Raw genomic sequence first — 15,710 nt, 5'->3', positions numbered from 1 at the left:
TTTTTCTCAGTTTAATTACTAAATTACACACCACACAGTAAATGTATCCATTAGCTACAAATGTAAGTAAGTAGGTGACAGAGTGATCAAAAGGGTTAAGAGGTCAGGGCAGTAAATTCATAATATCTTAAAGAATTTAGAATTATTATAAACCTCAATAAAGGCAGTACAAGGCTAGCAAGAAGTCGTTGCTATTGAAGACTTCTATATAAATGTCTCTTTGATGTGTAGTTAGTCACTAACAAATCAATTAGACACATTTGTCAGCATGACAATGCTTAATTTTGTCCATTGGTATATAAGTGGTGAAAGAGAAATAAATATAGGGATTCAATGCTTCTTATTTCTGTAAATATATCATAAAGAAAATACTAGTATTTCTGCTTATGTCCAATCTTAAGTATCTACATAATAATTAGGAATAAGAAGGTCGTAAGGGAAGAGGTCAATCCAGTTACCACCAGTTTCAAGAGTATATTCAGTTAAAGTCTCCTTTAAAGTTCTGTTTATCCTCTCTATTTTCCTGAGTTCTGACTATGAAGTTTTCAGTTTATGTTAAGAGCCTTAGAGAACAATTGAGATAACTTGGCTATGAAGGCTGGGCCATTGTCAGACCCCAGAGAGGCCAAACCTGGCAATAATTTCCATTATTAATTTCTTAGCTACCAGTTGGGCCATTTCTGCTGAGGATGGAAAGTCTCTACCCAGCTCTTGATGGTATCAACAAAGACCCGTGGGCATTTGTATATCTACTGTAGCCATGCAGTCTTGACTTGACTTCAGTGAAGTCCAATTCCCAAAATTCACTGGGTATAGCACCTTGACTCTGTTGACCTGAAGGAACCATGTCCTTCTTTGCACTTACCTAGGCACAGGTCAGGCAGTGGTATGAAATGCTCTGAAGTTTTTTTCCTCAATGTTCAGGTAGCCAGAAATGAGAGATGAGTTCTGAGATCTTCTTAGGTGATAAGTACATGGAGCAGCACGCAATTAGCCAGTTTTGGTACAGTATTTTTGGCATGCAGATTTTTCCACCAGGCAAGATCCACAATGTATGTGGCTCTCCTGAGCCCCCAAGTCAGAATATGATTTGATCTCTTCTGGACCATACTCAGGAACCTCATGATCAAGGCAGAGTGGGGCTCAGGGACAGCAGATAGTTCCAGCACAGTCTGGGGTTTGGGCTCCCAAGAGCAGCTTCCTTGGTGACTTGATCTGCATAGTTGTTACCTTGAGTTTGGGGGCTTTTGTCTTTTTGCTGTTATATAAAGCGCATTATAGGGGACATAGGAGATTGAGGCAAGATTTAAAATTTGTATGAACTCAGACTAAAAGAGAAATAATTGTGAATCCTTAAGTGCAAGACTGCTTGAAGAAACCCACTGCTATGAACATAGTTGAGCATGTGTCCTTGTAGTATGATTGAGCATTCCTTGGGTATATGCCCGAGTGGAATCATTGGGTCTTGAGGGAGATTGATTCTAAGGAATCGCCATATTGATTTCCAAAGTGGTTGTACAAGTTTGCATTCCCACCAACAGTGGAGGAGTGTTCCCCTTGCTCCACATCCTCTCCAACATAAGATGTCTTCAGTGTTTTTTATCTTAGCCATTCTGACAGGTGTAAGATGGTATCTCAGAGTCGTTTTGATTTGCATTTCCCTGATAATTAAGGATGTTGAGCAATTCCTTAAATGTCTTTCAGCCATTTGAGCTTCTTCTGTTGAGAATTCTCTGTTTAGCTCTATAGCCCATTTCTTAATTGGACTGTTGGGCATTTTGATGTCTAATTTCTTGAGTTCTTTATATATTCTGGATATCAGCCCTCTGTCAGATGTGGGGTTGGTGAAGATCTTTTCTCATTCTGTAGGCTGTCATTTTGTCTTGTTGACTGTGTCCTTTGCTCTACACAAGCTTCTCAATTTCAAGAGGTCCCATTTATTAATTGTTTCTCTCAGTGTCTGTGCTACTGGAGTTATATTTAGGAAGTGATTTCTGGTGCCAATGTGTTCAAGACTACTTCCTACTTTTTCTTCTATCAGGTTCAGAGTAACTGGATTTATGTTGAGGTCTTTGATTCACGTGGACTTAAGTTTTGTGCACGGTGACAGATATGAATCTATTTGCAGTCTTCTACATGTTGACATCCAGTTATGCCAGCACCATTTGTTGAAGATGCTTTCTTTTTTCCATTGTGCACTTTTGGCTTCTTTGTCAAAAATTATATGTTCATAGGTGTGCAGATTAATGTCAGGGTCTTCAGTTTGGTTCCATTGGTCCACATGTCAGTTTTTATGCCAGCACCAAGATGTTTTTATTACTGTAGCTCTATAGTAGAGCTCAAAGTTAGGGATCATGATGCCTCCAGAGGTTGTTTTATTGTACAGGATTCTTTTGGCTATCCTAGGTATTTTGTTTTTCCATATGAAGTTGAGTATTGTTTTATCCAAGTCTGTGAAGAATTGTGTTGGGATTTTAATGGGGATTGCATTGAATTTGTAGATTGCTTTTGGTAAGATTGCCATTTTTACTATGTTGATCCTACCTATCCATGAGCATGGGTGATCTTTCCATTTTCTGACATCTTCTTCAATTTCTTTTTTCAGGGACTTAAGGTTCTTGTCATACAGGTCCTTTGCTTGCTTAGTTAGAGTTACCCCAAGGTATTTTATATCGTTTGTGGCTATTGTAAAGGGTGATGTATCTCTGATTTCCTTCTCAGCCTGTTTGTCATTTTTATATAGGAGGGCTACTGATTTTTTTGAGTTAATCTTGTATCCTGCTACATTGCTGAAGGTGTTTATAAGCTGTATGAGTTCCTTGGTTGAATTTTTGGGGTCACTTATGTATACTATCATGTCATCTGCAAATAGTGAAAGCTCAGCATTGTTTGTAATAGCCAGAACCTGGAAACAACCTATATGCCCTTCAACTGAAGAATGGATAAAGAAAATGTGGTACATATACACAGTGGAATACTACTCAGCAGAGAAAAACAATGACATCATGAGGTTTGCAGGTAAATGGATGGATCTAGAAAAAATCATCCTGAGTGAGGTAACCCAGACTCAGAAAGTCAAACATGGTATGTACTCACTCATAGGAGAATACTAGATGTGGAACAAGGATGACTGGACTGCAGCTCACATCACCAGGGAGGCTACCTGGAAAACAGGACCCCAAGAAAGACACGGGGATTGTCCAATGACAGAGAAATGAATGAGATCGACATGAGCAGACTGGACATAAGGGGTGGGGGTAATGGAGGGCAAGGGTTGGGGGAAAGAGAGCTTAAGGGAGCAGGAGGTACCAGCTGGATCAGGAGCAGGGTGAGAGAACAAGGAAAGAGAGACCATGATAAATGAAGACCCCATGGGAATAGGAAGAAGCAGAGTGCTAGAGAGGTCCCCAGAAATCCACAAAGATACCTTCACAATAGAGTACTTACAATGGTCAAGAAAAAGCCCGAGGTGACCTACTCTGGTGATCGGATGGCCGAACACCCTAACTGTCATGATAGAACTCTTATCCAGTGACTGATGGAAGCAGATGCAGAGATCCACGGCTAAGCCCCAGGTGGTGCTCCAGGAGTCCAGTTGGGGAGAGAGAAAGAGAGAGAGAGAGAGAGAGAGAGAGAGAGAGAGAGAGTATATTGAGACCATGATTGGAAAAAGCACAGGGACAAATAGCCAAACTAGTGGAAACACATGAACTATGAACCAATAGCTGAGGAGCCCCCATGGAACGGGATCAGGCCCTCTGGATAAGTGAGACAGTTGATTAGCTTGAACTATCTAGGAGGCTCCCAGGCAGTGGGACTGGAACCTGTCCTTAGTGCATGAGCTGGCTTCTTATAACTTAGGGCCTATGCTGAGACATTTTTCTCAGCCTTGGTGTAGGGAGGAGGGGAATGGACCTGCCTCAACTGAATCTACCAGGCTGAGCTGAATCCCCAGGAGAGACCTTGTCTTGGAAGAGTTGGGAAGGGGGGTGGATTGGGGGGAAGACTGGGGGTGTGAGGAGGGAGGACAGGGGAATCTGTGGCTGATATGTAAAATTAAATTAATTATAAAATAAAATAATAATTAAAAAAAGAAACCCACTACTGAAGCCAATTTTCAAAGTAGGCTTTGTGGGAAACATTCTCTCTTTTTTTCTTCTTCACATAACAGCCTTGGCTGTCCTGTAACTTGCTCTATAGACCAGGCTGTCCTCAAACTCAGAGATCCACCTCCCTCTGCCTCCCATCTGGAGTGCTGGAATTAAAGGCATGCACCATCATTACCCAGCAGGAAATATTCTCTAAGAGAGCTTTAGATATGTGTGTATGTTCTGTTTAACCCTGACTGGGTATAAGGACATTATAGAAAAAATACAGCTGTTGATTTTTCACACTTTAATTTAACAAATTATGGAGGAAATTGATATAATATAATTCATGATTTTTAAAAAAGTTTTTTGAGAGGGGTTTCTCTGTGTAGTTTTGGTGCCTGTCCTGGATCTCACTCTGTAGACCAGGCTGGCCTTGAACTCATAGAGATCTGCCTGACTCTGCCTTCTGAGTGCTGGGATTAAAGGCATTCACCACCATCACCTGGCTAATTAATGAATTTTTAAGTAGGCATAGATAAAGTTAGCTAAAAGAAGCCAAGTCTCTAACATTAGATTTTATCTAGCAATAATTTTTTTGTGTAGCACAAATTCTAATTGATCTTAATAATAAAATCTAGAGTCAGATATTGGGATAAATGCTGAAAGATCAGAGAAGTAAAGGAGCCAGCTACCAGAGAGACTTCTTACCTCAAACAAATTCTCAGACTAAAGGGAGCTCCTGACTCCTCCTGCCTTATATTGCTCTTTCTGCCCAGCCATATCACTTCCTGTCTCTACCTCCTTAGTACTGGGATTAAAGGTGTGTGCCTCCTAAGTACTGGCATCAAAGGCATGAGATCCCAAGTTCTGGGATCAAAGGTGTGTGCCACCACTGCCTGGCCTCTGTGTTTAACTAGTGGCTAGTTCTGTATTCTGATCCAGGCAAGTGTTATTTGTTAGAGCACAAATGAAATATCACCATCCCTCTTTTTGTCTAAAATAAAAAAGTTTTAACTAGTATAATAAAAAACTATGTACAATAAGTACAATAACTATATATACAGGCAATAATACATCAACAATATCTAGTCCATAAACATTTGACAAATTCAGAGAAAATACTCCTCCATTAGCTATCCTATCTTGGTGAGTCCAAAGTATTATACCTAGTTCAATTTCCATCCTAATTTGCATTACCAACCCCAAACTATCTTTTAATGTCTCTCAATCTATACACTCTACACCTCTTTTCTGAATCTGGTAACAATGAAAACTATGACTACAACTATAAAGTGTAGCAAGAGTTTTCCTGTCTGGCCCACAGTCAGGGCAAATCTCTCTCACCCACCAGTCCCACAGCCGTTCAGACCCAACCAAGTAAACACAGAGACTTATATTGCTTACAAACTGTATGGCCGTGGCAGGCTTCTTGCTAACTGTTCTTACAGCTTAAATTAATCCATTTCTATAAATCTATACCTTGCCACGTGGCTCGTGGCTTACCGGCATCTTCACATGCTGTTTCTCATCATGGCAGCTGGCAGTGTCTCTCTGACTCAGCCTTCCACTTCCCAGCTTTATTCTCCTCCTTGTCCCGCCTATACTTCCTGCCTGGCCACTGGCCAATCAGTGATTTATTTATTGACCAATCAGCAACACATTTGACATACAGACCATCCCACAGCAACAAAGTCTTCAATTTCATCAGAGACCTGAAGGAAGGAAATAATATTACCCGAGTAAGCAGGAAGTGCAAACAAGTGACATCCAAAAAATGTGAGAAATGACAGAAACAGCTGGCTACCTGGACAGTCACCCAAAGTTCCTCTGTAATGTTGGGGCATCCATCTTTGGCCTACAGGCCTAGTATATCTGACAGACTTTTCTGTGAAGTAGAATATTCTGAAGGGCAGTTTCTTTGATGCCCATCATCTTCTCTGGAGTAGATTGGTGCTGCCAGGAGCAAACATGTCATTAGACATTGTCTGTTGTTATGTCATCCTTTTTGTTTCTTATTTAGCTAATTTGGATATTCTCTTTCTGTCTTTTGGTTAGTTTGGATAAGGGTTTGTCTATCTGGTTGCTTTTATCAAAGATTCATTGATTCTTTGTATCATTCTCTTTGTTTCTATTTTATTGATTTCAGTCCTCAAGTTAATTATTTCCTGTTGTCTATTCCTCCTGGGTGAGGTTCCCTTTTTTTTTTTGTTCTAGAGCTTTCAGGTGTGCTGTTAAGTTGCTAGTGTGAGATTTCTCCAACTTCTTTATGTAGGCATTTAGTGTTATGAACTTTCCTCTTAGTACTGCTTTGGTAGTGTCCCATAAGTTTGAATATGTTGTACATTCATTTTCATTGAATTTTAGGAAGTCTTTAATTTCTTTATTTCTTCCTTAACCCAGTGGTGACATTATTCAGTTTCCATGAGCATTATTCAGTTTCCATGAGCATTATTCAGTTTCCATGAGTTTGTAGCCTTTCTGTACCTTGTATTGTTGTTGAATTCTAACTTTAAGTCCTGGTGATCCAATAAGATACAGGAGGTTATTTCAATATCTTTGTGTCTGTTGAATTTGTTTTGTGACCAAGTATGTGGTCAATTTTAGAGAAGGTTCCATGAGATGCTGAGAAGAAGTTATATTCCTTTGTGTTTGGGTGTAATGTTCTATTTCTGTTAAGTCCATTTGAGTCATAACATTTTGTAGTGCCCTTATTTCTCTGTTAAGTTTCTTTCTCACAGACAAATCCATTGGTGAGAGTGGGGTGTTCAAGTTTCCCACTATTAGTGTGTGGGGTTTGATGTACAATTTAAGTTTTAGTAACATTTCTTTTACATGTGTGGGTTCCATTGTATTTGGGGCATAAATATTCAGAATTGAGACTTCATCTTGATGAATTTTTCTTTTGATCAATATGAAATGTCCTTCACAATCTCTTTTGATTAATTTTAGTTTGAAGTCTATTTTGTTAGACATTAGAATAGCTACACCAGCTTGCTTCTTAATTCCATTTGATTGGAAAATCTTTTCCCAACCCTTTATTCTGAGATAGTGTCTGTCTTTGAAGTTGAGGTGTGTTTCCTGTATGCAGCAGAAGGATGGATCCTGTTTTCATATCCATTCTTTTAGCCTGTGTCTTTTTATAGGTGAATTTAGTCCATTGATATTAAGAGATATTAATGACCAGTGATTGTTAATTCCTCCTATTTTTTTGGTTTTGGTGGTGGTGGTAGTAGTGTGTGTTGTTTCCTTTCTTTGGGATTTGCTGAAGTGGGATTATCTGTTGCCTGTATTTTTGTGGTTGCATATAACTTCCTTAGGTTGGATTTTTCCTTCTAGTTCTTTCTGTAGGGCTGGATTTGTGGATAGGTGTTGTTTAAATCTGGTTTTATCATGGGATATCTTGTTTACTCCATCTATGGTGATTGAGAGTTTTGCTAGGTATAGTAGTCTGGGCTGGCATACATGGTCTCTAAGTGTCTGTGTAATGTCTGTCCAGGACCTTCTGGCTTTTAGAGTCTCCATTGAGAAGTCAGGTGCTATTCTGATGGGTCTGCCTTTATATATTACTTGGCCTTTTTCCTTTGCAGCTCTTAATATTCTTTCCTTATTCTGCATTTTTAGTGGTTTATTATGTCACAAAAGGACTTTTTTTTTGGGGGGGGGGAGATCCAGTCTATTTGGTGTTCTGTAAGCTTCTTATATCTTCATAGGCATTTCCTTCTTTAGGTTGGGAAAGTTTTCGTCTGTGATTTTGTTGAATATGTTTTTTTCTGCCTTTGAGTTGGTATTATTCTCCTTCTTTTATCCCTATTATTTTTAGGTTTGGTCTTTTCATGGTGTCCCAGATCTCCTGGACATTTTGTGTTATGCCTTTGTTGGCTTTAATATTTTATTTCACTGATGAATCTATTTCCTCTATTATATCTTCAATGCCAGAGATTCTCCCTTCCATCTCTTTCATTCAGTTTGTTATGTTATTTTCCAGTTCCATAATTCCTTCAGTTTTTATTTATTTTTTATTGCTGAGGTTGTGGGGGATGAGTTGGTTTGGGAGGCTGATTGTGACTTGTAGATTACAGGGTCTATGGGGGGTGGGGGTGGTTGGAAGGCCTGCTTGCAGGAGCCTTCCCTTCTGGCTGGCCAGTTGGGCTGTAAGGGGTGGGGTTCAGGGACACAGGGTTTGGCCTAAGGTCTAGAAACTGAGCTGTACAGCTGGGAGAGCAGTCACTCACCTCTTGGTCCAATTGATGCTGGAAGTGTCTGTGTCTCAGGGAGCCACTGAGGTCATGGGGGATAGGTGATATTGGGGGGTGGAGTGGGACTTGTAGATTACAGGGTCTGATGAGGGGTGGTGGTGGAAAGGCTTGCCTATAAGAGCCTTGCCTGATGGCTGGCTACTGGGCTACTTAAACATTTTAAGTATCATATGCAGCAGATCTCAAAGAGGTTAAAGGATCAATATTTGTTATGTACATCCAGAGTACAAAACTTAATTCCTGGTTACCTGATAGAGACTCAAATGTGAAATCATATGCAGGAAGTTAGATGAAGTCTTTTTCTAGAATTAGTTAGTGTTCTAATGACCACTAATATCATGACAGAAAGTTTAAAAAATATATACATATATATGTATATCGATCTTATAAATTTTGAGATAATATTCAAACCTTATGAGAAAGTTTTGAAGAGTCAAATACAAAGGATTATGAGGTTAGTGGCAATAAAATAGTCCTTAAAATTTGGTTTTTCTTCTGTCCCATATCAGGTGGTTATTTTGACATGAGACAAAGATTTTTGATTTTACTTTAACAAGCATGCTTGGGTTTAGACAAGGAGAAAGCCACACTCCAACTCCAAAGCCAACCTTAATTTTTAATTGACCTGGGACTACAAAAAGACCATTGCATTATATGCCTGTAGAGAACAGTATAAACAAACATTTGGGAAGATTATGAAATTTTATCCTGTTGAAGATGTGATATACTAATAGGCCAATTTACTTGTTTTCTTGGGACATTTTTTGGATGATTTGTCCTTTTCTTCACATGGCTCATTTGTTCAGTGGTCTTCAGATTCCTTAGCTGGATGCCTTCATTCTCCTGAAAAGACAAAAACAAAAGCCTGCCCCAACCCTAAACTTGGGGAGGTTTCTTTTTGGGAAGTTATATCTGATCAAATGAAAAGCATTTGTTAGTTTTACAGGTTGGTTTAGGTTGAATGGTGCCCGTCCCGCAGGCCAGGTTATTTGATGAGACCTGAGGAGGCACCTCCTGAAAGATCAATGGGGGCGAGAGAGAAAGGAGACCAGGCGCATAAGGGAAGACAGAGTCAGTCTGAGTCGTGTGGAGGTCTCCTTTATTGACTGGGTATTGAGGCTTATTAGCAGGGCTTCAGGTAGGGAGGGGGAGCAGGGGAAGCAGGGAGAGAGAAAATTCCTAAGGAGGGGTCAGGGGCGAGGTCGCTTTGATCCCGGGCCCCCTGCAGTTGACAGGCTCCAGAAAGTTTATCTAATCGCATCTCCTGCAGTTAGGCCAGGAACCTCTTATCTAGTCGCATATCCTGCAGTTAGGCCAGGAACCTCTTGTCAAGGCTTGACAAAGTCCAGGACACAGCCGTCCAGAGTCGGTCTCCAACAGAATGGCCATGCTGTTTGATGAACTATCACCTCTTCTAATCAAGAGGTCTCTCTTGTTCAAATCTATCTTTATCAATTTTGATTTATGATTTTTCCTGTAATTTTTGTTTTATCTTCTAAAACTTTCTATCATCCAGAGCAGTATGATTTTTTACTATAAGCATTAGGTTCTTTTGTTGCTTTGGGAAGGAGTTTCCCCCCTGGTCACAGGAAATGACTGCACCAAATTTGATATGGGGGCCTGCAAAAAGCCCCCCAAGGCATTTCCCAAAGGCAAAGGGTTTCCTTGACTGTCCCTTCTTGATAAACATTTATTGGTCCAATGTCAGCCTTTGCCACACCATCTGCATACTCCAGAAGGGGGAGGGTCGTTCTGTTGGAATTATTCTTAGAAAAAAAACATTGTTTCTAGGAACACCCTGTTTACAATCCCTTTTTAGGTCACCTTGTTTGCCACAATTGAAACCCCTGACATTTCAGTTTATCTTCAAACCTCTGGAAATGACCTCTACTATCCAAGCATCATCATGCTTATAAGATTCAATATTGACTGTATCTTGGGTCCATTCCTCCAAAGGTTCTGATCTTGCCTTTAACAGCCTAATTACCCTTATGCATTGTGCATTAGCATTTTCAAAAACCAGAGATTCAATTATTATCTGTCTAGCTTCTGAATTTGGTATTTTTTGCTGCTATTTACTGCTGAAGTCAAGCTTGGTAAGAAATCAGTGAAGGTTTCTTTTGGGCCCTGTATAACTTTAGTAAATGAGCCAGAGATAAGGTATGGTCATTATATAGAGATTGCCTTTGTATATTAGCATAATATTCTCCAAAACATTGATCTTGGGAGATTTCCATATCCCTAGTCCTAAGTCATTGGTCAGTAGTCTTAACCTCATCTTTTGACCAGGTCCTCCACTGTAACTAAGGACCAGGCTCCAAGACTGCTGTAACCAAGTCTCTCCATTTTGAGGGATAATTCAATTACAAGTTGACCATGAGTTTAACATCTGTTTCACAAAAGGTGAATGCATGCTATATGAGACTATCATTTCCTTGAATCTCCTTCAATGTAATATTTCCATAGGTGTCCATTCAGTTCTTAGACAGCCTTGGGGCTATCTATCATTTAGCAATTCCTGTAAGGTTACTGGATAAATTAAAGTTGGTTGTTTGAAAACCTTAGGCTGTTCCTCTCTAACTTTATAATGCAATGCTAAGACTGGCTCTCCTTTAAATTTCTCTGTCTGGGTCTGAATACCTTTATGATCTGTTTTAATATGTTTTTTTCTAAAACTTGTATCTTAGCACTCACATTAACCAACTTTTTAGTAATGAAACAAACATGATAAAACTAACAATGTTTATAATTGACATTACATAAATCCCATCTAAATTAATTATCCTCTCATTTAATTTTTCCATTTTCAAACCAACAGAGACCTAACTCCCTCCATTTTGACAGTGTTTCCCATTTTTAACACGGGGGGGGGGGGGGAAACTCTCTTTTTAAACTAATTCCTTCCTTTAGGAATTCCCAATTGTCTCACCAAATCTGCCAACAATGGCAATTCAGTTGATGGTGAAGTGTGAGGCTGACTGCTGCTGTGTAGAACAGTAGAAGCCTGAGTGGGTGACAAGACAGTTACCTAGTGTGGCAGCAGCTTGAGGAGGGAGTCCAGGGAAATCCCACAACCCACTGGGAGAGGGAATTTGCTCTCTGAAAAATCCACACAGGATCATGGAGAAGAGACACATGTAGCAGGAAGTGACTAAGAGCAGACCTGGCCGGTGGTGAGGGGCTACCTCTGGCAGCATATGGAGCCCATGCACCTGTGCAGTTTGTTGCAGAGAGGCTGCAACAAAAACTTAGCCAGTGGGATAGTAACTCTGGCTGCATGCAACTCCATCCTCTGCCAGTAGCTGCAAGGCTACAGGCATGTGGCTTTTTCGGGGTGGGGGCATTTTTTGTGAATTCATGCCCCAAAAGTTGGATGCCAGATGTAGCATGAATTCTAATTGGTCATAATAATAAAAACCCAGAGTCAAATATCAGAGTGAAACCTGAAAGATCAGAGAAGCAGAGCAGTCAGCCACTAGAAAGACTTTTACCTCTACCAAATCCTCAGAATCACCTGAAAAGAGGTGAGCTCCTGCCTCCTCCTGCTTTTTATTCCTCTCTCTGCCCAGCCATATCACTTCCTGTCTCCACCTCCATAGTGCTGGAAGGAGTGGGCCTCCCCAGTGCTGGGATCAAAGGTCTGTGCCACCACTGCCTGGCCTCTGTGGTTAACTAGTGGCGAGCTCTGCACTCTGATCTCCAGGCAAGCTTTATTTGTCAGAGCACAAACAAAATATCACCACAATTTTGAAAATTTAATTATTTTGAATGAATGTTTAGAAAATTTTAAATTATATTTTTCAGATTTTTAAAACTCCATTTATTATATACTATAATACCTGCCAAATATTATTTGATATGGTTTTATGTTTATTTCCATGATATATCAAATGATCCTACAATGTATTTTTGACATTTTATACTAATCTTTTATGAAATGTTCAATTTAAAAATATACATTCACATTACTATGTATATATATGTGTGTATGCATCTATGTATGGGTATATATGTCTGGATATATATGTATACCCAAGAATCAATGAAGGCAACCAATATTCTAATTCATTTTATAATAATTTTTATAAGTAATTTGTTAAATAGTTATTCAATGTGAATTATGATGAGATATAATTAAAATATATAAGGCAACTAGAATACAGAAGTTGATTAGTAATGATAAATTATATAGTCTAACATGAAAAAAAATCTGTTAGCTATTGTCCTTTTAAAGTAAAATTATGGAGCTGGAGAGATGGCTCACCAGTTGAGAGTACTGATTGCTCTTCAAGAGGATCCAGGTTCAATTCTCAACACCGACATGGTGGCTCACAACCATTTGTCACTCCAGTGCCAGGAAATTTGACACCATCTTCAGGCCTCTGAGGGCATGAGACACAAAAGTGGTATGCATGCATACATATATACAGATAAAACACACATACACATATGGTCAAAAGAAAAAAGTAACATTACTCATTTGATAAAAACAGTGTCTGAAATGAAATTTTGCCCATGGATTGAAGATTTTGCTTAGAAAACATCTCAGTTTTCATTATATATATTTCTATGTGTTTCATTCTCTCTCAAGTACAGTGTTGTGAGCTGGTATTCTTCATGGTCTCTAACCATATGCATCCAACATTATTAGAAGAGTGTAATTATTAAGAACATAGATGAGATTTCACATATTATTTTAGTAAGTTCTTATGTAGAATCTTTTGAGTCCACCTTTGAAAAATTTCCCTATCTAATAGCAAATTTATTTTTCAGATACTATTCACCTGGATACTCAGATACACTTCTGCAGAGGGTGGACAGCTACCAGCCACTTGCCAACTGAAGAAAGCATATTTTTGTACTCCTCAGTGTTCCAGGAGAGTATGAATAATGATTATTAAAATTCTTTGAAAGTACATTCTAGCTTTATTCAATGTGAGATATCTTTAGATAATGTTTTCTAAGTGTCTGTAATGGTTTAAGAATAAGTAGCTGGAATATATGAAGGACTAGTCATAGTCATTTGCATGCATAGGAATTTCTCTAACGATAGACTTAAAAAGACATTATTAAAAGGTTTAAAACATTTGTTATTGTTCTGCTGAAAACCACATACAAACACACCCTCCAACTAGCTGAGAAATGCTGTTCAGCAATGCTTAGGTTATTTCAGCCATTTTCTAATACACATAGCTAAGGAAAACTTGCCCTTCAAGTTACACAGAAGCATCTAGAGGGAAAAGACCTGAAAGGTGAACCTGATGACAGAGGCAAATAACCTTGAAAGAGGCTCTGATGCTGGTCACTCAAACACACTGGACTAATGCAGGAGCTGGAGAGCCTGTTAGGTTTCACAAGAACTTAGGCACATTCTTCTCATTCCCACTAGTTTTGAAGCTCTTTTCCTTCACTCTGGGGTTCCTCATTGAAGGGTTCCCAGCATTACATTCTGGTATCTGTGCTCTCCATTCCTCTTGAGAAGTTTCTTATTCATGATCCATACTCAAGGATAAGACATGGAAGATTTGCCTCCATTACTCCCTTGTCCTGGGTTCACTTCACCCAACTTCAGAAGTCATGTTTTCAGGGATTTAAGTAATTTGAGCAGAATACACCAGACTCAGACTTTATTGACATTTTAAGTTAGATTCAGTAATGGGGTCAAAGAAGATTTCAATAAAATGTTAAAAACAGCATTAGAATTGTCCTTTTTTGTTTTTATATCTGATTTTCTGACATTGGGAGTCTGTATTTGGAGTTAGGAATGTTTGATTGTTGATGCTGATTTGTATCTTTGGGCCTAAGGAGGTCTCATCAGGGGGCCTGGAGAGGAGGTGCAGGTGTGCCTGGACAGCCTTTAGGACAGAGGAGGCTGTCCTAAAAACCTAGTTTCAGATTTCCTTCTTGGACTCCCCCAGCTTTTGATTTTTTCATCAAAAGGAACCTTAGTTTGGACATTTTTCTGGACCCATCTCTGCCTTCATTATTTTTCAACAACGCACATCTTTGTTGAAACTTTTAAAACTTCTTTATGACCAACGTTCTTCAACCTGTTTTTTATTTATGTCAAACTAGAATTGCTAGTCATTGCGCAGGTAAATGTAACATCTCTTTGATTTTCCTAAAAATGCATGATCTCTTTATGGACCCAGGCAGCATCTAAGATTTGAAGGATTTCTTTGCCCTATTTTGAGACTCTTACTCCTGAGTTGATTAGGCACTTTTATTTTTTATAAGGCTTCATGTATATGGATAGTGGTGAAGGCTATTTAGAGTTTACTCATATATTGACCTGTGTCCCTGCTGTTAGTTAGAAGGTGTTGTCAGCACTATGAGTTCTGCCTTTTGTGCTGTGCTTCACTTTGGCAGAGATTTCAACTCAGTGATGGAATTCAGTTCATCATGAAGTACCCTCAAAAGGCATTCTCCTTCACAAAGCTACTATCATGGGTAAAATATTGATTTCAGAGTCTTTGAGGGTCTGGTCTGTTAAATCTGGTCATCAGAAAAATAAATACCCTTATGCATAACTTCAATGTAGTAATGATCTGGCTTACCTGGTCCAACAGGTAGTAGGGTCTCTAGGGTTTGTGTCCACGCTACTTTAGATGACTGTAGGTTTCTTACATAGCATTCATTCCCTGATATCTGACCATCTGGGCATTAGTCAGCCAGTGCTTCCCCTTAATCCACTAGTGTCAATAATCTGTGTGACATATGGACTTCTAATTCTTATCCCTAAATCATTTTGTCAGCCTCTGACACTAAAGGGACCATGGTCATGCATGTTTCAAGGGAGGGTGACCAGCCTTGGTAAATGAAATCAAGTTTCTAGGAGAGGTGTGTCATTGGATCAGAACTGTCAAGATCATGGTGTCTCTTCACAGTAATAGAAACCTTAACTAAGAGAGTTAGTTTAACTGATTTTGTAAACTTAGTATGTAATTTTTAAAAGCTTTCATGTGAAAGTAGAAGAAAAACTTTAAATCACTTCAGATATCACAACACAGAAAAGAATTGTCTTTAACAAGCTGACATATTCTACAGCTAGAAAACACCATAAAGGTGTGCTCGTGGCATATGTGATTTCATTTAAAATCCCTAGTCACAGGGATCTTGTTGTTTTGTAGAACACAGAGTTTTCACTTTTTCTTTTGTTTATCTCAGTGGACTTAGGAAAAAGTATTTTCTCAGTGGATAATTTAAAATTCTGTGTAAAATATGGATTACCCAGAGTCCGGGGATAATGCTATGTCTGGTGTGGGATATCTGAGGGGAAAAAAAAAACTACATACACTATGCTATTATGTCTGTTAACTTTATTCCTCTAAGACAAAATTCTATCTTTATGGCTGTAGCTTTG

General features: G+C 39.1%; 1 protein-coding gene across 4 annotated transcripts in view; it reads left to right on the top strand.

Annotated features, from left to right (window-relative positions):
- The window catches only part of LOC128111728 (sperm-associated antigen 6), a 157,703-nt gene extending 143,660 nt beyond the window's left edge, over positions 1-14,043 (top strand). For all 4 annotated transcript variants that reach the window (XM_052739983.1, XM_052739982.1, XM_052739984.1 and 1 more), the window contains one exon: positions 13,121-14,043. In XM_052739983.1, coding sequence (XP_052595943.1) covers positions 13,121-13,234 — 114 coding nt within the window. In that variant the 3' untranslated portion in view covers positions 13,235-14,043. The remainder of the gene's footprint in view (positions 1-13,120) is intronic.
- The last annotated feature ends 1,667 nt before the right edge of the window (positions 14,044-15,710 follow it).

The sequence above is a fragment of the Peromyscus californicus genome, unplaced genomic scaffold (assembly GCF_007827085.1).
Source record: "Peromyscus californicus insignis strain IS unplaced genomic scaffold, ASM782708v3 Scaffold_16__1_contigs__length_79575227, whole genome shotgun sequence".
NCBI lineage: Eukaryota > Metazoa > Chordata > Mammalia > Rodentia > Cricetidae > Peromyscus > Peromyscus californicus.
The sequence above is the reverse complement of the archived record's forward strand: the minus strand, read 5'-3'. Positions and strand labels throughout refer to the sequence as shown.